The sequence below is a fragment of the Scyliorhinus canicula genome, chromosome 3 (genome assembly GCF_902713615.1).
Source record: "Scyliorhinus canicula chromosome 3, sScyCan1.1, whole genome shotgun sequence".
In the NCBI taxonomy this organism is placed as follows: domain Eukaryota; kingdom Metazoa; phylum Chordata; class Chondrichthyes; order Carcharhiniformes; family Scyliorhinidae; genus Scyliorhinus; species Scyliorhinus canicula.
In genome coordinates this window covers 43,096,251-43,121,726 of record NC_052148.1, presented here as the reverse complement: position 1 = coordinate 43,121,726, position 25,476 = coordinate 43,096,251, and the positions used below count along the sequence as shown (strand labels likewise).

The window sequence follows — 25,476 nt, the reverse complement described above, 5'->3', positions numbered from 1 at the left end:
TCATCACACTGGCTATTGAAGTGCATGCAGTGACACTGTAACCCAGCCTATGATTTCCGGTGCTAAAGAAGGGAAGAGAGCAAAATGACTGGATAGAGCATGTCCTCCTTTTTAATTCAGTACCAATCGATACGCTGGCCCAAACCCATGGCTGAGAATCTGATCAGTGGTCTGGCTAAAGAATGGTTTAACATGTGCTGTGATAGTGTGCTGTTTTCTTATATCCAATTCCACCTGACAATATTATGTTTTCCAGCTGCAGGCAAAGGCAAACCAGAGTAAACAAAGTGCTGAAGATGCCGGTGAGTGAATCATCAGTAAAATGATTTCAGTGGGGGAGGGGATGAGGGGGGGCACCTCAGTTACGCTGTGAGTGGAAAGCCAGACATAGCAAGTATTGCTCACCAGAAATTATATCCACTGGATTAAATGTGACTCTGTTTTTTCCTCTCGTCACTCAAGTCAAGCATTTTATTAGCTTAGTCCTTGAGAATGCTTCGGGTCTTCGTCAACTAAAGCGGCTAAGGGTACTTGCACAATGCTCTTGGATAGGGATTAATAAATGACTGTGTCCAGGTTGGGACGGTATGTGACTCTTGATAAATAAACACAACTCCTTACTGAATGGTTTGCATTCAGTACCAGACATTCTCACTGTAAATTCTCCTCCTACTGTTTCATTGAAAAGGAAAGGAAGGCTATGGAGATAGGGTGAGAGGAACCTTGCGTAGAGCACAAAAACTACCACCAACTAGTTGGGCTGAATGGCCAGTTTCTCTGCAATAACATTCTAAATAATTACGGCATTGGTCAGTTAATTACAGGGGATGGGCTGGCCTCTGGCTTACTCATTGGTGATGTCTGTTGGCCGAAAGAGATCCAATTTGTTGGTTGATAGTGTTCCAGAGTCGATGGTTTCACTGAAGCCGGTAATGTTTTGTTTTCATTTCTGCCCATCTGAAGGCATCGATTCCTGGCGGACAGTGGTTAGCACAGTTGCTTCACAGCTCCAGGGTCCCAGGTTCGATTCCCGGCTTGGGTCACTGTCTGTGCAGAGTCTGTACGTTCTCCCCGTGTCGGCGAGGGTTTCCTCCGGGTGCTCCAGTTTCCTCCCACAGTCCAAAGATGTGCAGGTTAGGTGGATTGGCCATGCTAAATCGCCCTTGGGTTCGGTGGGGTTACTGGGCTACGGGGATGTGTGGGCTTAAGTGGGGTGCTCTTTCCAAGAGCCGGAGCAGACTCGATGGGACGAATGGTCTCCTTCTGCACTGTAAATTCTATGATTCCTTGCTATGTAAATCTTTCGCATTTCACGAGGGGAATGATCGTTTTCCATGTGCGATTCTTAACATTGAGTCATCAGCCTATTTTGCTATTTTGTCATGGAATGGGGGCATCACTGGCTTGTCAGCATTTGTTGCCCATCCCTAATTACCCTGATCAGAACAGGGCAGATAAGGTGGGTGTAGGTAAGGATGGCAGATTTTCTACCTACAAGAACATTAGAATTGGATGGGGTTTGACAACAATCGACGAAAGTGATGGTGACCGTGAAACTGCGATTTGCTTTTATATTGTTTTATAATCCTTCTTGTCACAAGTAGGCTTACATTAACACTGCAATGAAGTTACTGTGAAAATCCCCTAGTCACCACATTCCTGCGCCTGTTTGGGTTCTCAGGAGAATTGAGAATGTCCAATCTACCTAACAGCACGTCTTTCGGGACTTGTGGGAGGAAACCGGAGCACCCGGAGGAAACCCACGCAGACCCGGAGAATGTGCAGACTCCGCACAGAAAATGACCCAAGCCGGGAATCGAACCTGGGAGCCTGAATTTATTAGTTGAATTTAAATTGCATCAGCTGCTGTGGTGGGATTTCAACCTGTGATCCCAGACCTCTGGAAAGGGGGTCTGGGCCTCTGGATTACTAGTCCAGTGACATAACCGCTACATCATCATATTCCCTTATCGTGGGGTATCGCTGTCCTCTCATCACTTTATCCGACATCCATCAATAGGAACCATCAGTAATTGGATAGCAATCAAGAAGTTACCCGGTCAATTCTACCCTTCCTGCTTGATGCCAACAGCAGGATTTCTACCACTGCCCCGTTGTGATCAGCTAACTCAACGTAGAGTGAGGATTGAGCCTGCGTCTATCTATCTTGTTTTGAATGGTTCAAATTGACTGGGCTGGGCTGCCATAATATTTGTTTTATTTATATTTCAGTATTTAGATGGTCCTTTCTTTATAATTGTTTAAACATTGTATCTTCGCACAGCCGGGATGGTGGGCACACTAACCAAGATTCTCCGTTCCCCCAACTGTGTTTTCCTGGGCGGCACGTCCTCGCCAGCAGCAGGATTCTCTGCTCCCGCCAACTGGATTTCCCTTTGTGGTCACTCCACGACGCCGGGACACACGGGTGCGTGGGCGCGCTGCCGACTGAACGAAGATCCAGATGCCAGAGAATCACGCTGATTGTCTGCTTCGTAGCCTTTGCCAGCCCCCCGGAGTGGTAAGGGACATTGCTGGGTATTTCCCTTTCAACATCTTCTTCTACTGGTAGGAAGATGCTGCAGCCTCTGCTCACTGCCTCCCTAGTCAACATGGGTGTGTGTTTCGTTCATGGTTAGGGTAACCATGGGTGTGTGGAGGCCCTGATGAGGCTAATTTGCTGGTGTTGGGAAAGAAGAGGGCGGGCCTCCTTCACGCCTGGCCCTCTACCCCTCCACACTCCTTTTGCTGGGTCCTGCCAGCCAGGCCCTGCCAACAACCTGGACTTACCTTAATAATAATAATCGCTTATTGTCACAATGAGGCGTCAGTGAAGTTACTGTGAAAAGCCCCTAGTCGCCACATTCCGGCGCCTGTTCCGGGAGGCCAGTACGGGAATTGAACCTGCGCTGCTGTCATTGTTCTGCATTACAAGCCTGCTGTTTAGCCCACTGTGCTAAACCAGCCCCTTTAAAAGCCTTGATATGGAGAAGTTGTCGTTGGACTGGGATGGGCACAGTAAGAAGTCTTACAACACCAGGTTAAAGTCCAACAGGTTTGTTTGGAATCACTAGCTTTCCGAGCGTAGCTCCTTCCTCGGGTGAATGAAGAGGTGGGTTACACAAACACTTTTATATAGACAAAGCCAGTGGTGCACGATGATACTTTGAATGTGAGATGTGCCAGATCATCGACATGGATACCACCGTTACACATGAGAACACCACCCACCAGGTACATACTCGTGCGACTCGGCCAATATTGTCTACCTCATACACTGCAGGGAAGGGTGTCCCGAGATCATGCAGATGCTGCGACAATGGATGAACGGACATCGCGCGACAATCGTCAGGCAGGAATGTTCCCTTCCAGTCGGGGAACACTTCAGCAGTCAAGAGCATTCAGCCCCTGTACCTGGGGCATGGCAGTGATGTTGGCGAATCCTGCTGCCCCAGGCATCCTGGTGGACCTGGTGCAGGTTAAAGCTAATATAGTCTGATGCTCAGGCGCAATGGGCATCCATTACAGCGTGAATGCACCTGTGTGCGGGCTTTTGTGATATCCCACACAGCTCCCCACTCGTGCCCTGGAATGATCCAGCGGTGTAAAGGTTCAAGTGAACGTCACTTTAATGGCCTCCGGCAGCAGCTGTCTCCTCAAAACCCCCACTGTGTCAGGAGCACCACCATCTGGCACAGGTGACACACAGTCTCCCTGGTGAGCCAGAATGAGCCTTGGCACAGGAGGTTCACCAGCTCCTTGAAGGACAGGCGCCAACGGTATACATGTGCCCTCATGCGACGTCTCCTTCACACCTCCTGCTCGGCCTGTTGAATGGCTGGCACATGTGTCTCACCAGTTGACCCCTGTTTTTCTGGGGCAGGCTCCTCTTGTGCAGGGTCTTCCCTGAGCTGGCCCTGCTCCTCCAGCCTCCAGGAGTACGCAACACCAGCAGCGGCCAGGTAGTCACCAAGCACAGCCGGCTGTACTCCAATTCATTCTTTGCAGCGGGTTGGGGCGAAGAGACAGAGAATGTTAGCAAGATGATTATTCCCTTGACCAACCAAAGCCACCATGTTACGTGGTGACCCTGCGTTGTAGTGCAGCGCCCCCCTCAACACGTTCCCCCACCCCTACCCCTCCCCCTCGATATGTTGCCGTCCGAATTGCACCCCTGTCCCATCAGTGGTGATACCTGGCCTGTGATGAGGGGAGCCTCCAACCTCACCACCCATCCCTGTCAACTGGGGTACCGGCGACTGCCACGTGTCAGCGATAGGCTCTATGGTACCTGTCCTGTTTCTCCCAGAGGGGTCTACTATGGGTCTCCTCACTCGGTGGGCCGTGTGTTACCCCGCCAGCAGGGTGGCACCTGGTTGTGCAGTGGAGAAAGCCACCATTTGCCACCAATCACCTCCAGGCTTAGAAGCTTGTGTGTCGGCAGGTCCTACAGGTGGGGGTGAGCGAGGGATGCGTGCGTCTGCTGGGAGCGTAGCTGCAGTATGATGTGGGTCCTGGGTGCAACACACAGATTGTGACAGGGAGCTGGTCAGGTTTCCTGGCCAGGGGCAGGATGGATGGGAGCAAGGGGGGGGGGGGGGTGGACAGGCAGCGCTTGGAGATAGCTGGTGGTCCTGAGGGGTGGGCTAGCTGATCGTGTCACTGGTGAGGCCTCTGCCCTGAGAGGGTCAGTGTGCCAGGGAGGGTGTCAAAGGCCACGGTGTATGTGTCCTTTGTTTGGGGTGACCTCTGCTCTTCCCCTGCAGTGGGGCTGTGCTGCTGAGGAGTGGCGGCACGTGGTGTGCCACTGATTGAGCTTGGCCACATGCTTTTGATGATACTTCTGGGGTCTGAGGGGCAGCCTGGCTGGGTTCCCAGATGACCAGAGGTTCTCTGAACATTTACAGGACATAGTGAGCAGTCAGCAGAGTGAGCAGCCAGGAGCCTATAAGTAGCACCAGAGGGGTGTGTTTAAAAGACAGACTGCCGCAATGGTGGTCTGAGCCAGGCCATTTCTGAGAGTTTTCTTACCTTTTCACTCCCCCTCCACAGCCATGGCGCCCAGGCCATACTTGGAAATACTTGCACCAATTCACGCCCGCGGGACGTCCGCCTGAGAAGGGTGGTCCAACCCACTAGTGAGATTTTAGGTTTAGGCTTATTGTCATGTGTACCGAGGTACAGTGAAAAGTATTGTTCTGCGTACAGTCCAGGCAGATCATTGCTTACATAAAAAACATAGGACATACGATAAAAGCACAATGTAAATACAGATATAGACATCAGATGAAGCATAAGGAGTACAGTGCTACAACAGTGGAGATGATGCGTAGAGAGATCAGTTCAGTCTATAAGAGGGTCGTTCCATGCAGTCACAATATTTGCATGGACCCTTCAGCACAGGGCGCAAACTTCACTAACCATTAAGAATGGGATCCAATTCACCTTCCCATTTCGCCCTCTCACCACTCAACGGTGCAGAATCCGATGAAAGGATATGACCATGTAGGTTCGAAATAGATCTCCCATCAGGCCTAACCAGAGACAGATTCTTCTTCATCAGGGAAGAGGTTGGCAACAAAGGAACGGAAGGAAAAGCTTTACCCGAAACATCGCAAATCCGCTCAACTGATCTGGGAAGGGGAGGGGTTCTCTTATGAGGAAAAGTTGGGCAGGATGGTCCTGTATCCGTTGGAGTTTGGATGATTTGAGAGGTGATCTTATTGAAACATATGAGATCCTGAGGAGTCATGACCGGGTGGACGTTGCTGAAAGGATGTTTACCCATGTGGGAGACACAAGAACTTAAGGGGGAGGGTTTAAAAATAAGGGCTCTCCCATTTAAGACGGAGCTGAAGAGAAATCTTTTCTCTTGGAGGCTCGTTAGTCAATGGAATTCAGTGGAGGACGGCTCATTGAATATTTTTAAGAGTGAGATAGACGGATTCTTGACTGAGAACGGAGTCAAAGGGCACACAGGATACACTGGCAAGGAGAGTCGAGGTCACAATCAGATCAGCCATGATCTGATCAAAGGGCGGAGCGGGCTCGAGGGGCCGAATGGCCTACCCCTGTTCCCAATTTGTATGCTCATATTAAATCAATGTGTTTTCCACAGTGCCCCACCCCCTTTCAAAACATCTGAGGCAAAATACCAATTTGTACTCTGAGGTACAGATAGGAAGCTGAGCACGTGTGATAGAACAAGTCTGCTTGGAGATTTTTGCAAAGAAAAATTGGAATAGACACTGGGAATGAGAACACACTCTGTGTTCACTCAGTGTGGCTATGGTGTCAGACAGACTGAGCAAATGACCTTCCCATGTTCAAGATATTTCCATATTCCGAAAGGAATCTGGTAGCTCTGATTCATTAGCCTGACCTTAAAAGATTGGAAAGCTAATGGAATAAATAATTGGCAACGGAATGGGCATGAAACACAAAGAATGGCTGCTGGCAAAGCTTAAACAATCTGACACGGCCAAAGCCACATGAAGTGGGATGTCTAGACCTCCAAATGACTTTTGATGAAGTACCCGCAAGGATGTGTGCTCAGTCCTCTACTGTACTCCCTATACACACATGACTGTGTGGCAAGATTTAACTCCAACTCAATCTATAAGTTTGTGGATGATACAATTGTGGTGGGCCATATCTCAAACAACGCCAAATCAGACTACAGGAGGGAGATAAATCACTTGGTTGCATGGTGTACCGAAAACAACCTCTCTCTAAATGTTGGAAAGACCAAGGAACTGATCATCGACTTCAGGAAGCGCAGCACGACACACACTCCTGTCAGCATCAATGGCCCTGAAGTGGAGATGATTGATAGCTTTAAGTTCCTGGGGGTCACCATCACCAACAGTCTGTCCTGGTCCACGCACGTTGATGCAACAGTCAAAAAAGCCCAACAACGTCTCTACTCCTTACGGAACCTAAAGAAATTTGGCATGTCTGCATCGACTCTCACAAACTTCTACAGATGTGCGATAAAGAGCATCCTATCCGGCTGCATCACAACTTGGTATGGCAACTGCCCGGCCCAAGTTCGCAAGAAACTGCAGTACAGTGAACTCAGCCCAACGCATCACACAAGCTTGCCACCCCCACATTGATTCTGTCTACACCTCCCGCTGCCTCAGGAAGGCAGACAGCAGACACCCTGCCCATTCAGGCATTGCCTTCTTCCAGACCCTTCCATCAGGCAGAAGGTACAGAAGTCTGGACTCGCACATCCAGATATAGAAACAGCTTCTTCCCCACATCTACAAGACTCTTCAACGACTCCCCCTCAGACTGATATTTTCCTTGTAAGAACACTATTCACGATGCCCTATGCTGTTCTTGCTCATGTATTTGCTTTCTTTGGCTCCTTGTTCCACACTGTGTAACCAATCACTGTTTGTCGATGTACCATTTGTCAATGTTCTCTGTTGATTATTCTTTTGTCCATTATGTACGAACTGTGTACGTTCCCTCGGTGCAGAAAAATATTTTTCATTGTACTTCGGTACATGTGACAATAAATCAAATCAATTTGCCTTTGTATGTCCAATGTTTATTGGACTATTTTGGCGAAGGTTCTGTGGGCGGTAGCCAATTTCAGCTGAATTTGGTTTAGTTCTTCTGGCAGGGGTTTTAATTTGTATCGTATTCCTCATAATAGTCTGCCAGGTGCTGCTGGAGCTCATCAGTAGTGTTTACATCCAGTCTGTCTCTTTTATGTATGTCTATTAATTGTATAAGACCCACCCTGGCCGGTATGTCTGGTTTAATGCAAAACTTGCTGTTAGTAATGTCGCAGTGTGTGGTGTGGCTGGTGCTGGCTTTGATCTTGTCCTGATCTCGTCTAGGGCAAAATTACCCTCTATCAATGTCCCAGGGCACCTCTGCCCAAGTTCCATTCCTTTCTCAGGGCTATTAGCTAAACATCCAATTGTAGGGTCCCATTAATTGAAAAACCCCACCAATCGCCTTTTATGTTGAAGCTCTGGTAGCATTCGACTGAGCTTCTGTTTGGCTTTTTGTAAAATAAGCCTCTGATTATTACACCCAAACATGATACTTTTATTGGGGTGTATCCATAATACACCATCCTCACATTCCCAACGTTCACGCAAACCATAAATAACCTGGATATAAAAAGTTCATCTCATCTGGAATGTCCTGAGTGCGGTGTGTGGTGAATGTGATTCACACGGGATTATAATCGGTATATATATGTGTCTATATTGTAAGTGCAGTTGCACTACCTGACCACCAGGGGGAGTAGCTCTGGGAATACTCGAGAGTTGTACTGGGCTTCTCCCTTGGCTCCGCCCAGGACTCCTCCCCCGGGAGCTGCTGTATAAAGATCAGTGCCACAGGGTCAGCCACCCAGTTCACCGAAAGTTCAATGGCTAACCGGCTGGCTCTGTTGTGAGTATATTAAAACCGCTATTCTAATCCTACAAGCACGTGTCCGTAGAATTGTTGGTTCCAACACGGTGAATCCGATGAAAAGTAGACCGATGTAGGTGGAAGGTTCCATCTCGTCGTGATTCTGGTTCCGGTGGAAATGAAGCATCCCCCCCTCCCCCAGTTTTCTTTTAATAAACCAAAGGAGACGAGGCACTTATCGTATCTTTAAGCACAACCGATTGTGGTTGAGGCTTAGGGTGGCCGGAGTGTGACCTTTTAAATTAGGGCGGCCTGTTTTGTATATTTGTTAGCTGCAATCAAATTTGGCCTGGGGGTGTAAATAGCATATGAAGCCGGTGTGGTATGACCAAAGAAAAGAGCAAGAAAGAGAGAGAAAAAAACATTGAAGTGGCACTGCTGAGGTGTCCCTGCCATGAGGAGTGGCGGGTCAGCGCTCACAGTGTGCATGGGGCAGCTGGGACCTTGCAGCTGCTGTGGGTGGTGTTCTCTTTCATATCTGGGGGCTGGTCTAGCCAAGGGGACGGGTGGTCTCCGGGGTCGTGTGTACGATACTGAGGGACTCCTGCAATCACGAGCAAAATGGCCTGATTGTCCACAATTAAAACATATTCCCCTATCCCTTCCCTGGGGCGTGTATGGCGGTGCTGGATCCCTCGGGTACTGGGGTTCTCTGCCGTCATTTCTCTACCCAGGACCCTGGTTAACCCTCATAGGATGAATAGTTGCCTCCTTATCAGTACTTGCTGGTGGGTTTTCCTGAACCTACTGTTCCCAAACTCTGGATAAGCGGCGAAGAACCCATGCTTCATTGTGCGTGCGGTCGGCGGGGTCAAAATTTATGCAAGCCTTTTTGCTTGCCTCGGTAGCGTGGGATACTAATGTCCATGCCCATTTGGAGGAGTCGGAGTCATCTAATGCGGAGCGCTGTAAGTCTCCGCCCGCCCCTTTAAAATGAATCCAGAGCCGACTCGCAGAGGCAGTCGGATGTTCCGCTTTCCTTTGCCTACATTTGTTTAAACCATCCACGGGATCCCCCTTATTGTATCCTACAGCTGTTAATATGGCCTCTTTCATGTCCTCTAAAGTTCCTTCTCCCACATTTTGGAGTGATGATAATGCTGACCTGACTGACGGACTAAGGTACATTACTATGAGCTTTACTTCCTCCCTTTCGTCTAGCCCATACATTATTTACTGCTGTCTAATCCAGTGTTCTTCAAACTTTTTTTCCGGGGACCCATTTATAGCAACCGGCCAACCTTCGGGACCCAACCCGGCCGATCTTCGCGACCCACGCCGGCCGACCTGCGCAACCCACCATTTTCTCTTACCTTATATTCTGCTGACAAAAATGGAGGAAATGCTTTTGGGTCCCTTTGGCCCTCATACACGCTCCTCCAATGGAACCTGTTAGATGATGTCTTCTGGTGTTGGAAAGTATGGGGTCTCCATCTGTCCAAAGTTCTGCATTTTTTTTCCTGTAAAATTTTATCAAATAAACCCCCCCTGAACTTGTAAAGAAAAATGAAATGAATAAAATAATGAAAAAATTAAATGAATAAAATAAATGAATAAACCCCCCCCCCTCCGAACTTGTAAAACAAAAAGCTGCGACCGTTTTTTTTTTAAAAAGCGGCCGCACTGCACATGCGCACCGATGATCGGGCACGCATGCGCAGTGCGGCCGTATTTGTTTCACATGATCGCGACCATTTTGAAGGCCGCTTGCAGCCGGGGTTATTAACAGCCAGCTGTTGCGCGCAGATTTGCACAATCGGGAGCGCCGTGACGGACGGCTTCGCGACCCGCCCGCGACCCACCCATGGGCCGCGCCCCCGAGTTTGACAATGCCTGGTTTAATCTCCTCAAAGAAGCAGTATGGGTCTGCAGTAGACTCAAAAATGGTGATTTTATTACAGACATCACTCACTTGGGTCACTGTAAACGGAATTGTACATGTCATTGCCGAGCCTTGGCTATCCCCTATCCCCCTCTCGGTGGTGACTGGGTGCATTGGCACTCGGGGTGAATCCGGTGGTGTAACGGGCACAACTTTCTCTGTAGTTAGTGGTGGCGCCTTCGGTATGGTTATTTCTGGGAGTTGCGGTGGGGAGTCCCAACTCTCGGTCTTCATGACATACATTTTTGCCCATTGATGAAGATCTGCCCTTTCTTCTTCTCCTAACTCATCTGTCCTGAAGGTACACATAAAACCATCTTGGACCGAGAGCAATGGTTTTAATTTATTAATTTTGCACTGGCAGTTAGAATGGTCAGTGGCCGCTTGTCGCTGTTCCTAACTGGTCTGCTGGAGCGTGTTTAATGCTGCCAGGAGGTTGGTGCACTTCGCTTCTAAGCGGGTGACCTCCTGCTCGGCTGCATCTCCTACCGCGGCAGCCCTTTGGGTGTCTTGGTAAGCTTTTTCACATTGTGTTTGAAAGCTGCCTAAATGCAGCAGGCTAGTCTGGTTTGAACGATTTAGATCGCTAATCTCCCTGTCTTTTTAAGCTCTCATTTGATCAAATCTCTCCAGCTGCTACTTTTGTAATCTTTTTATCTCTGTCTGTGATGTGACCATCAATTCACTCGAAACATGATTGGAAGTAAACTGTGGTTTTAATAGACTTACAACTGAGCCTGCCTGCGACCAGAAGAGCTGAGAGCAGGCTCACACGGCTGCAGCATTTTATACTTCCGGTAGTGGGAGGGGCCATGGGCGGAGCCGAGGGTGGAGCCCTGTACAAGCTCCTCATCTCCCCCTGTGGGCAGAGCTGCGCAACGGCTCACAGACAGAGCCCACAAGGACACAATACAATAGAGTGTGAATACAGAGCCCACAAGGACACCATACAATACAGTGTGAATTACATTCACCACATTCACCCCCTGTAAAAAAAATCAAGTCCGGCGGGTTGACGGGTCTACAGGTTGTGCCAGTCCGGTGGTCAAGTTGTCCTTTGGGATCGGCGGAGCACCGGGGTTGCAGCCTCTTCGGGTGGCTGGGTGGTGACGATCGGTGTGGATATGGGGGTGGACTCCGGGGGTGTTTCAGTCCGAGCTCCGTTCCTGACCGGTGTGACAGGCGCAGGGGGGCGCAGGAAAACTATAGATGTGGGGGCGCAGGGCATCGGGGGTTGGGTGGGGTGTAGTGTGAAGGGTACCTCAGCGGAGGTGGTGGTGGATCCTGCAGGCGCCAGGTCCCAGAGGGAAATGGTGTCCTGACGGCCGTCGGGGTATCCAATAAAGGCGTAGTGGGGGTTCAAGTGAAGCAATAGTACCCTCTCTACTAGTGGGTCCATTTTGTGTGTCCGGACATGTTTCCGGAGGAGAACCGGGCCCGGTGGTAGTGCCCCTAGGGAAAACAAATAGTTGTTCGTGAGGGGTCAGGTTAGTGGCAGTGCACAGGAGGGACCTAATTGCATGGAGCGCGTCGGGGAGGACCTCCTGTCAGTGGGAGGTCGGGAGATTCCTGGACCGGAGGGTCAGTAGGACGGTCTTCCAGACTGTCGCGTTCTCCCTCTCCACCTGCCCGTTACCCCTGGGGTTATAGCTGGTAGTCCTGCTCGAGGCGATGCCCTTGTCGAGCAGGTACTGACTCAGCTCGTCGCTCACGAAGGACGAACCCCTGTCGCTGTGTACGTAGCTGGGGAAGCCGAACAGGGTGAAGACACTGTGCAGGGCTCTGATGACTGTGTGGGAGGTCATATCGGGGCACGGGATGGCAAAGGGGAAGTGGGAGAATTTGTCTATGACGTTGAGGAAGTACACATTTCGATTGGTCGAGGGGAGTGGCCCTTTGAAATCGATGCTCAGGCGTTCAAAGGGCCGGGAAGCCTTTACCAGGTGGGCCTTATCTAGTCTATAGAAGTGCGGTTTGCACTCCGCGCAGATCGGGCAATCCCTGGTGATGGCTTTTACCTCCTCGGTGGAGAAAGGCAGATTTCGGGCTTTGACGTAGTGGACGAGCCGGGTGACCCCCGGGTGGCAGATGTCGTTGTGGATAGCCTTTAGGCGGTCGTCTTGCGCGCTGGCGCACGTGCCGCGGGACAGGGCATCTGGGGGCTCGTTGAGCTTCCCCGGTCGATATATGATGTCATAATTATAGGTGGAGAGTTCGATCCTCCACCTCAAGATTTTATCGTTTTTTATTTTGCCCCTTTGAGAGTTGTCGAACATGAAGGCAACCGATCTTTGGTCGGTGATGAGGGTAAACCTCCTACCTGCGAGGTAGTGCCTCCAGTGCCTTACGGCTTCCACAATGGCTTGAGCTTCTTTTTCGACTGAGGAGTGTCGAAGTTCCGAAGCGGAGAGGGTTCGGGAGAAGAAAGCTACTGGTCTCTCTTCCTGATTTAGAGTGGCGGTGAGAGCGACCTCTGAGGCGTCGCTCTCCACCTGAAAGGGGACGGATTCATCCACCGCTCGCATGGAGGCTTTGGCGATGTCCTCCTTGATGCAGTTGATGGCCTGGCAGGCCTCTGCTGACAGTGGGAAGAGTGTGGTCTTAAATAGTGGGCGGTCTTTGTCCGCATACTGGGGGAGCCACTGGGCGTAATAAGAGAAGAATCCCAGGTACTTCTTGAGGGCCCTGGGACAATGAGGCAGAGAGAGTTGTAAGAGGGGGCGCATACGGTCCGGCTCGGGGCCCAGGACTCCGTTTTCCATGACATAGCCGAGGATGGCTAGTCTGGTAGTGCGGAAAACACATTTCTCCTTATTGTAAGTGAGATTGAGTTTCTGGGCGGTTTGGAGAAATCAGTGGAGGTTAGCGTCGTGGCCCTGCTGATCATCGCCGCAGATGGTGACATTGTCCAGGTACGGAAACGTGGCCTGCAGCCCGTACTGGTCCACCATTCGGTCCATTGCTCGTTCGTGACGCCAAAGGGAACCCGGAGGAAATGGAAGAGGCGGCCATCTGCCTCGAACGCTGTGTAGTGGCGGTCCTCCGGGCGGATTGGGAGCTGGTGGTAAGCAGACTTCAGATCCACCGTGGAGAATATGCGGTACTGGGCGATCTGGTTGACCATGTCTGCAATTCTGGGGAGTGGGTACGCATCCAGGTGCGTGAACCGGTTAATGGTTTGGCTGTAATCCACCACCATCTGGAATATTTCCCCGGTCTTGACGACCACCACCTGAGCTCTCCAGGGGCTGTTACTGGCCTCTATGACTCCCTCACGTAGGAGCCGCTGGACTTCGGCTCTAATGAATACTCTATCCTGCAGGCCGTACCGCCTGCTGCGGTTGGCTACTGGTTTACAGTTAGCCGTTAGGTTAGCGATGAGTGGAGGGGGGTCAATTTTTAGAATCGCTAAGCTGCATATAGTGAGAGGATGTAGGGGTCCGCCGAAGCTGAGTGAGAGGCTCTTGAGGTTGCATTGGAAATCGAGCCCGAGTAAGAGTGGGGCGCAGAGGTCGGGGAGTACATACAGCTGGAAATTAGAGTAGCTGGCGCCCTGAATCGTTAGGGTCGCGACAGTGCGCCCTTGTACGTGGACTGAGTGTGAGCCCAAGGTGAGGGAGATAGTTTGTCGTGCAGGGAAGATAGGGAGCGAACAGCATCTTACCAGGTCAGGATGTACGAAGCTCTCGGTGTTCCCGGAGTCGAAGAGGCACGGTGTCTTGCATCCGTTGATTTGAACGGACATCATCGAGCTCTGGAGGTGCTTCGGACGCGATTGGTCCAAAGTGACTGCGTTGAGTTGCGGGTAGTCGGCGGCTCGATCAGCAGTGCTGGAGTGGCCCCGTGATGACTGTCCGCGGAGGTCGTAGTCGTCGAGGTGAATATCGGGTGATGGCCAAGATGGCGGCCCCGTTGATCGCACGTGGCGGATGATGAAGAAGATGGCGTCCAATATGGCCGCCCCCGTGGATCGCACGTGATGGGCGGCAAGGAAGATTGCGTCCAAGATGGCGGCCCCATGACTCGCACATGGCCGGCCGCGAGGGGGAGGAGTGCCAAGATGGCGGCCCACATGAGTCGCACATGGCCGCCCGCGTGGGGGAGGAGTGCCAAGATGGCGGCCCCCATGAGTCGCTCATGTCGGGCGGAGGCAGAGTCGGCAGACACACTGCAACATTGCGGGGCCTGCAGGCCTGAGAATTGGGGGAGCGATTGTTCTGGACTGCGGGGAGTTAGAGGGTTTAGATTTCGCCAGGCATACGCCGGGCAGGTTGTTTCCACTGGCGGGTGACAGCAGAACTAGGGGGCATAGCCTCAAAATAAGGGGAAGTAGATTTAGGACTGAGTTTAGGAGGAACTTCTTCACCCAAAGGGTTGTGAATCTATGGAATTTCTTGCCCAGTGAAGCAGTTGAGGCTCCTTCATTACATGTTTTTAAGGTAAAGATAGATAGTTTTTTGAAGAATAAAGGGATTAAGGGTTATGGTGTTCGGGCCGGAAAGTGGAGCTGAGTCCACAAAAGATCAGCCATGATCTAATTGAATGGCGGAGCAGGCTCGAGGGGCCAGATGGCCTACTCCTGCTCCTAGTTCTTATGTTCTTATGTTCTTATACTCTGGCATAATGTCCTTTTCAACCGCAGCTGCTGCAGGTCGTGTTGCGGGCCGGGCAGTGCTGTCGTGGGTGTTGGGGCTGGCCACAAAAATGGCACGCTGGCGCTCCAGAGTGAGTGGGTGGCTGCGCGGCACAGGCCTGGGGCAGTTGCTGGTCGGGGGCCCACGATGGGGTCGCTTGGTCTGCGGGGAATGAGTGTAGACTGTGGAATGCGACCTCCATGGTAGTTGGTAGCTCTACCGTGTCCTCCGTGTTCTGGGCCCCTTTCTCGAGTAGTCCCTGGCGCACATAGTTAGACCAGAGCCCCGCAACGTACAAATCACAGACAGCGAGTTCCATATGCTGGGAGGCAGTTACAGCCTGAAAGTTGCAGTCCCGAGCAAGGGCTTTTAAGTCGTGCAGGAAGTCCTCTAGCGACTCTGCGGGGTGCTGGCAGCGAGTAGTGAAAATGTGCCGCGCGTAGACCTCATTTACCGGCCGCACATACAATCGGTCGAGCATAGCGAGTCCCTCAGTATAGGAGTCGGTACAATTGAGTTGCTAGAGATGCGATGGCTCACCCGTGCTTGCAGTGGGCTGAGTTTCTGCTCCTCTGTAGTCTCGGAGGTGGTTGATGCAGCCAGGTAGGCCTTGAAACACCAAAGCCAGTGTAGAAAAAATTCCTTTGCCTCTGCAGCCTGCGGGTCGAGTTCTAGTCGATCAGGTTTGAGGGCTGATTCCATAGTAGTTTTCTTAAGTCTATTAAATTGATGTGACCATCAATTCACTCGGAACAAGATTGGAACTAAACTGTGGTCTTAATAGACTTACAACTGAGCCTGCCTGCGACCAGAAGAACTGAGGGCAGGCTCACACGGCTGCAGCACCTTATACTTCCAGTAGTGGGAGGGGCCATGGGCGGAGCCGAGGGTGGAGCCCTGTACAAGCTCCTCATCTCCCCCTGTGGGCAGAGCTGTGCAACGGCTCACAGACAGAGCCCACAAGGACACAATGCTATACAGTGTGAATTACATTCCCCACAGTCTGCTGTTCCTCTTTTAATTTCTTCGACTCCTGCTGCCTCTCATCTTTAAATTTAAAGGCTACCTCCTTTTGCCCTTCCTTTTTTAATTTTGTTATCTCCTCCTGCAGCTTTGCTACCTCCTGCTGGTGTACGTTGTTTACCCGATCGACTTCTCCTTGCCAGGTGCTTTTCAATCTATCTGCGTCTCCCTGCCATTCGTTCTTTATTCTATCTAGCTCTCCCTGCCATGAGCTGCTTATCTTTCCTTCTTCCTTCCAGACATTTGTTACTTTAATTAACTCCTCCTGATGTGCTTTGTTTAAATGTTTTATTTCCTCTCTTAATGCTGCTACCCCCTCCTGTGATTTCCTTACTTTCTCTTTTCCGTTTGCTGGTTGTGTGTGGACGGTCGCTAGGACCTCCTCGGTTCCCACTAGTTGCACCAAGCAGCACACTACTGCAATCGCTTTCTCAAACTTTAGTGCACGCTTTCCCTGCACTTTATTCAGGTCCTCCCAATAGGTTAGTCCTATTGCTTCGGGACCTGACTCTGTGTTCTCTGTATTCTCACAAAATTCTGCCCATAGGGATATATTCTCTTATTTTCTCCTCCCATATGGGACACTTTGCTACCTGTGAACTCCGGTCACTCTACTCTGGCTACAGGGGGTAGGGTGTTGATTGGACTATGGGTACGGTTTAAGGGCTATTTTCCCTCTGAGTTTGAGTGCAAACTAACAGAGTTTACCCTATTCTCCCTGTTAATAACGCATGCAATTAGTACAACCCGAAATTAGTGATTTGTCCAATACAGAGTGTACACCTGTGGTTTCTGATTTCTAATTAGGTTTGTGGAGTCTTTCGGAGCAACAATCGTTACTGCTAATCGTGTTCCATCTGGGGTGTCAAAATGTTGCCCTTTCTAAACCACAGTGTGTCTTAACTCTTATACGGTGGACAAATGACTATGAGACTCAGTTTATAAAACAGAACAATATTTATTCACGCGCACACAATGGTTTTGGTTATTCAATCAAACGGACTGATGCACATTAAAGGTTACACTAGGTCCCAATCATAGGTCCCAATAGTTCCAAGATGTGTTCCGGTCTTGTAGTCCTCTGTTAGTTCCGGTCTTGTAGTCTTCTGTTAGTTGGTTATCAATCTGGTTCTCTTCTGGAACTGGTCTGGTTGGTAGCGTGGATGGTCTCCTTCGTTGGCCGGTGGAAGTCACCGTTGTTAGTTACTGCCGCTCAAGAGAAAGAATGAATCCGTCCAGTAACTCTTATTGCTGTTTGAATTTTGTGATTCTTCTGGTGGGCGGTCTCTGGGTCATTTGTCAATCAATTGATCAGGGCTCGATCAATAAAGTCCAATCAGGGGCTGCCACATCATTTTTGGGGTGGGCACTCAGTGGCCATACTGGAAGGTGTTGGAAACTTGTAGGCCCTTCCAAGTAAGGAAGTTAGGTGCCGCTGTGTCTGCTAAATCGCTGGCTTTTAAAGCAGACCAAGGCAGGCCAGCGGCACAGTTCGATTCCCGTACCAGCCTCCCCGGACAGGCGCCGGAATGTGGCGACTAGGGGCTTTTCACAGGAACTTCATTGAAGCCTACTTGTGACAATAAGCGATTTTCTTTTTTTTTTCATTTATTGATCCTGTTGGTGGTCTGGAGATACCCCTTTATTTATGTTATTCACATCAAGCTGTGAATTTGTTTGAAGTCTGCAAAGCCTTTTCCGGTAGCTTTATTTGATCTGCCTGCAGCCTATTTGTCCATACCACTTTTCCCAGCACCCCTTGCTGGACGCCACTTTTGGTGACCACACCCCATAGATCCCCTTGTTAATTAAGAATCCATCTCCCTCTGCGTTAAAAATATTCAAAGACTCTGGGCACGATCCACCGGCCACGTTGCACTCTCGCTTAAGCACGGTGCGGCCAGAGAATGTCTTCACTCCTCGCGGGAACCACCCAAGTCCTCCGAGGCGTCTAAGTCAGGATCCGACCTACAAGTGGCATGACAAAACAACGCTTGCCAAAGCTGGTTTTCAACCGACTTCAGTGAGCTCACATGGGATCCAACGGCCTCCCCAGCGAGGCCGCAGCCAGTCGCCGTTCAACACTGGTCCACACCAACGTGGACCAGGCGAACGGCACGCCGGGGCCTCCCGGCCCATCGGAGACCTATGGGATGGTCAGGGTCAGTGCAGAGTGGCTCCTGGCCCTTCCCCTGGAATGCGGGAACCTTGGCACTGCCTAGCTGGCACCTTGGCACTGGTGTCTGGGGCACTGCCAAGCTGGCAGGAACACTACCCAGGTGCCAGGTAGGCACTGCCAACGATCAGGGCCTGAGGGGGGCCATGCCCATGAAAGAAGTTTGAAGGGTGGGAGTGTGCAAGGCAGGTAAGTAGGGGCCTGTGGGAGATTGGGGGGGTGACGGATTGGGGTCCGGGAAGGGGAGGGGCCTGTAAGTTGGCATTATGGGGCCTGAAGAGGGGGGACTCCCAGGGACCCCATAGCGGGATATCCTCAGTTGGGTGTGTGTGGGGTAATGCCCATGTGTGGGGGGGGGGGGGGGGTGACATTACCCATGGGTGAGGGGTGTGAGGGAACCCACAAGCTCATTTGGAGATCGGATCACCCTTTCAAAATGGCGGCCCGATCTCCGAATTCAGCTCCCCACTGCTAAAAAAAAAATAAAAATTCTGGGCGCGATTCACGATAGCAAGAGAGGCAGGAAACGAGATCCGCGGCAGGCACCAAACAGTTTGCGAAGCAACAGCCCACTCCAGTAGCCAAAATTGGGTACTTACCTAGCATGGCAACAAACCAATTGTCACCAATTAAGCCACATTTCCATACAATTAATGGGAACTACCCCATATCCAAAGGCCTCCTGTCACTCAGCGGCCTCCCCAGGAAGTGCTCACGCTGGCGCCGATTAGTACTCCTTTTGAAAAACGTGAACCAGGCGGAAGGGTTTCTGTGTGGATCCAAGGAGGGTGAGTAGCCATCTTTGCTCGCAGACAACAAGCCCAAGGGTGATGGGGATTGGTGGGCGGTGCGAGACCCTCGGCTGGGGCTGGGGGACCCTCGCCTGGGAGTGGGGAACACTCCGCAGGGATGGGCTGCCATGGGAGGGGGGGTGGAATGGGGAGGGCAACAGGGGGGGCAACACCCACAGCACCACCATGGATCATGTGTTCCCATTCCGGGGGCAACCTTTGTCCCTGCCCATCTGCCCCAAAGACCACCTATAACCCCCACCGACTGCTGAGGCCGCTCGCTGAGTGGCGGAATTCTGTTGCTAATAGGGAATTGGCAATCGTGGTTAAATGAGCACTTCACACGTGCTGTGGATTCCCGTGGGTGGGCGGGCCATGTAGCATGTGGGAGTAATTGCCTCAAATCCCTATCACACTCTGATGGATGGACACTGAGCTAGAACAATGCAGGAGGCACACACGCAACATCAGAACACCCAGGGGATGGGACACAGCTCTAGGGACATGTCCAAGGCCGGAGGGTGGGTGAGCGCAATGGGGAGAGGGGCGGATGCCTGGAGAGGTGGGCAAAGGGTTCGAACGTCAATCCGCATTGCGGAAGGAAGTGACAGAGGCATCAAACTGGTTGTGCAAAAAGTTGTTTAATGTGTTGTACAATATCCCATTCCCAATGATGCCGCCCCCAACCTCTTCCCCCCCAGTGCCCTCAGTGATCCTCAATGTGCTTGGCCCTCCTAGCTCTACCACGACATCTAGGTGTTTCCCCAGGATGCACACCTGAGATGGAGGCAGCCAGCTGCCTGCCTCATCCCCTGGTGTACGATGCCCATGATGGATGTCCTATGGGGCCGGAGGGCTCCGGCTCATTTGTCAGCGGTACATGCACAGGAGTGCCATCTGTGCTGACCTTGAGATGTAGCCTCATCAGAGGGGGGGAATTCGGGGGAGCTGGTGGCCACTGTCACCACTCCATGGGATGGGTCCAGCTTGGCCCTTAGCATCCCCTCCTCCCGATCGGTGTCCATAGGGCCCTGGGGCTCATCTTGGGATGGAGGGGCCTGATGCTGAGCTCTGTACCACAGGCTCAGTATCAGACTGGGACCCAGCTGGGTTCTGGGATCCAGTTGCCCTCCGACTGCTGTCTCACCTGGGGGTTCCTGCCTCCACCTGATGTACTTCATTGCAGCGTTAATGTAAGCCTACTTGTGACAATAAAGATTATTATTATGTGCAACATCAGCGGTGTGGTGCTCACCAGATTGTGTTCCCGAAGCCTGTCCACTAACATAACCCACCGAAGTGCATGTATGTGCACTGGTGGAGGGTGGGGATGACAGCTGTGCCGTGACTATAACAGTTGCATCCTCGGAGCTCTCCTCCAAGGTGTTCTCCTCGGAGTCAGGAGAGGGGCTGCCCGGGATGGGCCAGCGCCGTCGGCTGGAGGACCTATGGGAGAATAGACATGTAGTCAGTGGGAAGGATGGGTCAGTCAGTAAGGCAATCACTACTCACTTTTTTAATATCAATGTTTTTCATTGGGTTTTTGAACAAAGTATATTTACCGTTATGTACACAGAATAAGATATATGTATATATATATTATATATATATAGAAGAGAAGGGCACACACAAACATACCAAAAAGAGCAATAATAAAAAATAAAATAAAATAACTGGTAAGGTATTATGAACCAGCTCAACAGCAGCAACTCTGTACAATTGGCAAAATTCTTTACAGCACATAAGTAGGCATCTGTTTGTGGTGTGTGGGGGGGGGGGGGGGGGGGGGGGGGGAGGAGACTGGGGAGGTAGATATACATTTGGCTGCCGGAGAAACAATTACAGGTGGCAATACTCTAATGGGTCTGGTGTTGGTGTTGTCACTTGCTGTTTCCGGATGGATTTCGCTGATGTTGTCGCCCTAGCGTTCACCTCCGCTTCAGCCGTTCCTCCCATCTTTCGCCTGGATTCTCCTTATTCTCTGTTCCTGTAGATGCCATGTTTGTTATCGTTTCCCGTGCCCTCCTTCCAGCTATGCCTCCCCCCCCAACCCTGGTCTATCTCTCCCTCTCATGCTTTGGCTACTTTCCCCTGACCCTTGGCTACCTGGCTATTCTTCTGCTTGTTCGTTGGCCACAAACGGTTTCCAGAACAATTGGATGAATGGCTACCACGTTTTGTGGAAGCCGTCGTCTGACCCTCAGATGGCGAATTTGATTTTCTCCACTTGGAGAGATTCTGAGAGGTCGGACAGACAGTCTGCAGCTTTGAATGGTGCTGCTGACCACCAGCCGGACAGGATTCTACGGCGGGCGATCAGGGAGGCAAAGGCAAGGGCGTCCGCCCTCCTCCCCAGGAATAGATCTGGCTGGTCTGAAACCCTGAAGACTGCCACTTTCGGGCATGGCTCCACCCTCATCCCCACCACTTTGGACATAGCCTCGAAGAAGGCTGTCCAGTACCCAGCAAGTCTGGGGCAAGACCAGAACATGTGGGCGCGGTTGGCCGGGCCTCCTTTGCACCATTTACATCTATCCTCCACCTCCGGGAAGAACCTACTCATACGGGTTCTTGTTAAGTGGGCTCTATGTACCACCTATAGTTGCGTCAGGCTGAGCCTTGCGCACGTGGAGGTGGAGTTGGCCCTATGCAGTGCTTCGCTCCAGAGTCCCCACCCTATCTCAATCCCCAGGTCATCCTCTCATTTCTTTCTTGTTGCATCCAGTAAGTGTCGGCCCTTTCTACCAGTCAGTCATACATGTCACTACAGTTTCTTTATCTACGGTGCTTGCGTCCAGTAACTCTTCCAGTAATGTCTATCGTGGCGGTTGTGGGTAAGTCCTTGTCTCCTTTCGTAGGAAGTTTTTGAGTTGCAGGTACCTTAGCTCATTCCCCCTAGCTAGCTGGAGTTTCTCTGTCAGTTTGTTCAGTGTTGCGATCCTGCCAGCCGTGTATAGGTTCCTGACTGTCAATGTCTCTCCATCCTGTCCCCACCTTTTGAAAGTGGCGTCAGTCAGCGCTGGTGTGAACCTATGGTTGTTGCAGATGGGAGCTTTATCCGACATTTTGGTCAGGCCAAATTGCTCAATCACTACTCACGTTTGACAGGTCCTTCGGCTGGAGCCTAGTGGTTCCTCATCTCTGGTTCCGCCAGTCTCTGCATGGGGGACCAATCTGTCATCGGCCTCACCAGTCACCTCCACGGTAGCATAGTGGTTGGCACAGTTGCTTCACAGCTGCAGAGTCCCAGGTTTGATTCCCGGCTTGGGTCACTGTCTGTGTGGAGTCTGCATGTTCACCCAGTGTCTGCGTGGGTTTCTCCCTGTGTCTGCGTGGGTTTCCTCCGGGTTCTCCGATTTCTTCCCATAGTCCAAAGATGTATAGGTTAGGTGGATCGGCCATGCTAAATTACCCTTGGTGTCAATGGGAGGAGAAGAGGATTAAGATACTAAAAGATTTGTTCCTTAGGGGTCGGTTTGCAGGACTGAAGGAGCTGGAAGTGAAGTATGGGCTAGAGCAGGGGGAAATGTTTAGATACATGCAGGTTCGAGATTTTGCCAGAAAGGAGATATAGAGCTTCCCGGTGGAGCCAGCATCCACATTGCTGGAGGAGTTGCTGACGACAGGGGGACTGGAGAAGGGGGGTAGTGACAGCGGTTTACGTAGCTATTTTGGAAGAGAAGGCACCACTGGAAGGGACCAAAGCAAAGTGGGAGGAAGAGTTGGGTGAGGATATGGAGGGTGGGTTCTGGTGTGAGGTGCTCTGGCAAGTGAATGCCTCCACCCCGTGCGCGAGGTTGGGGATGATACAGCTGAAGGTGGTATACAGAGCACACCTCACGAGGGCAAGAATGAGTCACTTCTTTGAAGGAGTAGAAGATGTGTGTGAACGTTGTGGGGGGAGGGGGGGGGCACTAATCACGTTCATATGCTTTGGTCCTGTCCAAAGCTAGAGGATTACTGGAAGGAGGTTTTTAAGGTAATTTCTACAGTGGCGCACGTGAAACAGGACCCGTGCCCCCGGGAGGCCATATTCAGGGTGTCGGACCAGCCAGGGTTGGAAATGGGTGCGGAGGCAGATGTTGTAGCCTTTGCCTCGTTGATCGCCCGAAGGCGGATCCTGATGGGATGGAGAGCAGCCTCTCCACCCTGTGCCCTGGCGTCGTGAGGGAACCTGTTGGAATTCTTGACTCTTGAGAAGGTTAAGTTTGAACTGAGGGGAAGCATGGAGGGGTTCTACAATTCATGGGCATTATTCATTATGCACTTTCAGGAACTGGATAACATCGAACATTAGTTGGGGGGTGTGGGTGGGAGGGTTGGGGGAGGGGGGCTGTGTGTGTTAATGGCAACTATGGGTGATTCCTGATTCCTTTTTGTCATTTGTTTATGTAAACATGCGGGCTGATGTCTGGGGTTTGGTGGGAGGATGGGATCGTTGTTATTGATAAGGGGATTGACATATTTGTTACTGATTATTGTGTATTGTTGTTGGGTGTAAATTTGGGAGAAAATGTGAAAAAGGAGGAGAATAAAAAATATTTTAAAAAATTGCCCTTGGTGTCCAAAAGGGTTAGGTGTAGTTACTGGGTTAGGGGGATAGGATGGGGGCATGGGGCCTAAGTAGGGTGCTCTTTCCAAGGGCCGATGCAGACTCGATGGGCTGAATGGCCTCCTTCTGCACTGTAAATTCCGTGGTCTATGGAAACTCCCTGAAAAACCCGCCACAAATTAACTTTGAAATATTTTGAGAGAATCACGCCCTATGCGTCCGCCCCCTTTTGAGGAAAGTTCCAGAGGCTCGCGGCCCCCTGAGAGAAAAGATTCCTTCTAATTTCTGCCATTAATGGGCAACCCTTTATTTTAAACAGCGACCCCGAGTTCCCCCCTGTCAAGACCTCTCAAGATCTGAGGGGCTATGGTCCAGCTATCAGCCTGCGTGTAGGTGGATGGTAAATTTCTCCTCATCCGATAGGTTCAATCTCGCAAATTTGCATCGCAGCTTAAATAATTCGGAGCGATGAATCACGAACAATGTCCCCAGAGATGGCTCAATAGTGATTAGCAGTGTAAATTTTCTCTGCCCCCATCACCCCTCATCCAGGCACCTTTCATCAATGGTTCTGCTGAGATCAGCTACTGACTCGGGATCGACCCTGTGACCCTCTTGCTTTGTATGACTCAGCTGAGCTCCCAAGGACCTGGATTTTCCATATGAGCAATTATTTGATTTGTGCTGCATCTGGGCTCTTTGCACGCTCAAGTGAAGTTGCTTTTCTAACTGCTGAATGAGTCAGAATAGCTTATTTATTGGCACTGCCTATTTTGCAAGATTCCCAGCATCCATCAGCCGAGATGAAACGTCGCTTCCTCGCTCTTTTCCTTTGGACTGTTTCCAATCACTTTTCTGTTTTGATCACTTACGATGTAAAGGTACAAATCTTCCTTTTCTGGAGACAGGCTTCGAATAAAGGTCAAAAAACAAGAACATTGGGCATGGGCTGTTGTCAAAATAACAATGTGGCAAATGGCACTCGTGATTTTATGTGCAAGCGCTACAGTCACTTCAAGCGAGGGGCCAAGGTGCAGTTAACACAAGAGTTTGCCGGCTGATTCATTGCTAGCTTCACAAAAGCAGCATCTCGCTGTCTGCCGCATCATTGATTGGTGTGAAGTTGCTGTATTTGTGCACCAAAAACGAATTAAACTCACCACAGAAAATTAAGTTCTCTATTTCAGTTTAAGTGCCCTTTTAACAATATCATGTGTGCCGTTCATCCTCGCTGGCACTGAAACTGAACCCTTCTAAGCCTGGAGTCTCAGTCCTTTAGCCTTTAATTGCTTTAGCAGATTTTAAAAATATAATTTTAAAATGAACATTTCTGCCATTCCTTCTGTCCCTTTCTCTGTCAATCCGATATTTCTTTCCCATTCTTCATTTCTGGTTCTATAGCTGATGAATTCATCTTCTCCGATTAACACTTCCCTCCCCTTCATTGTGCTGGTTATTTCACTGCCCTTCCATCTGATTGGTTAAGCAGTTGTTTGTCCAATTCACTCTGCTCCCAGGTGCCCCGTCTCCCTCGCTGTGGCATCCACTCGCACTTGCAGCATCTCAGGAGGAAAAGTTGGGGGAGATTGTGCCATGTGATTGTCATAATATGCACCAGTATATCATGGTGCAGACACACACTGATGGACACACACAGGGATCAGTCAACATGTACAAACACCGCAGCCAATCACCAGTTAGAATACACACACTATGAAGGCAGAGGGCACCACGGTTCCCGCTCATTCTGGGTGCTGCCTCTGAGTGTAAAAAGAACTCATCCAGCCCAGCACAGACTCGCACCACGTGCTGAGAGAATCAACTGGTTCGGACAAGGCTTGGGTCTCTAGTTTAAGTTAGCATCATTTAGACCCACAGCCATCGTGTGTTAGTTAGTTAGGAGTAGTTAATAAAATTGAGTTGAACCTTCATCAGTGTTGGAAGTGTCTGTTCATCTCCCAAGTCTACACAAGCCA

The 25,476-nt window shown here is 50.8% G+C and overlaps 1 protein-coding gene across 2 annotated transcripts in view; it reads left to right on the top strand.

Moving 5' to 3' along the window:
- pstpip2 (proline-serine-threonine phosphatase interacting protein 2) overlaps positions 1 to 25,476 on the top strand; it is a 176,989-nt gene that overhangs the window by 107,094 nt on the left and 44,419 nt on the right. For both annotated transcript variants that reach the window (XR_005460206.1, XM_038793379.1), the window contains exon 8: positions 257 to 302. Coding sequence is in view for 1 of the 2 variants with exons in the window: in XM_038793379.1 (XP_038649307.1) it covers positions 257 to 302 (46 nt within the window). In the remaining variant the exon portion in view is untranslated. The remainder of the gene's footprint in view (positions 1 to 256; positions 303 to 25,476) is intronic.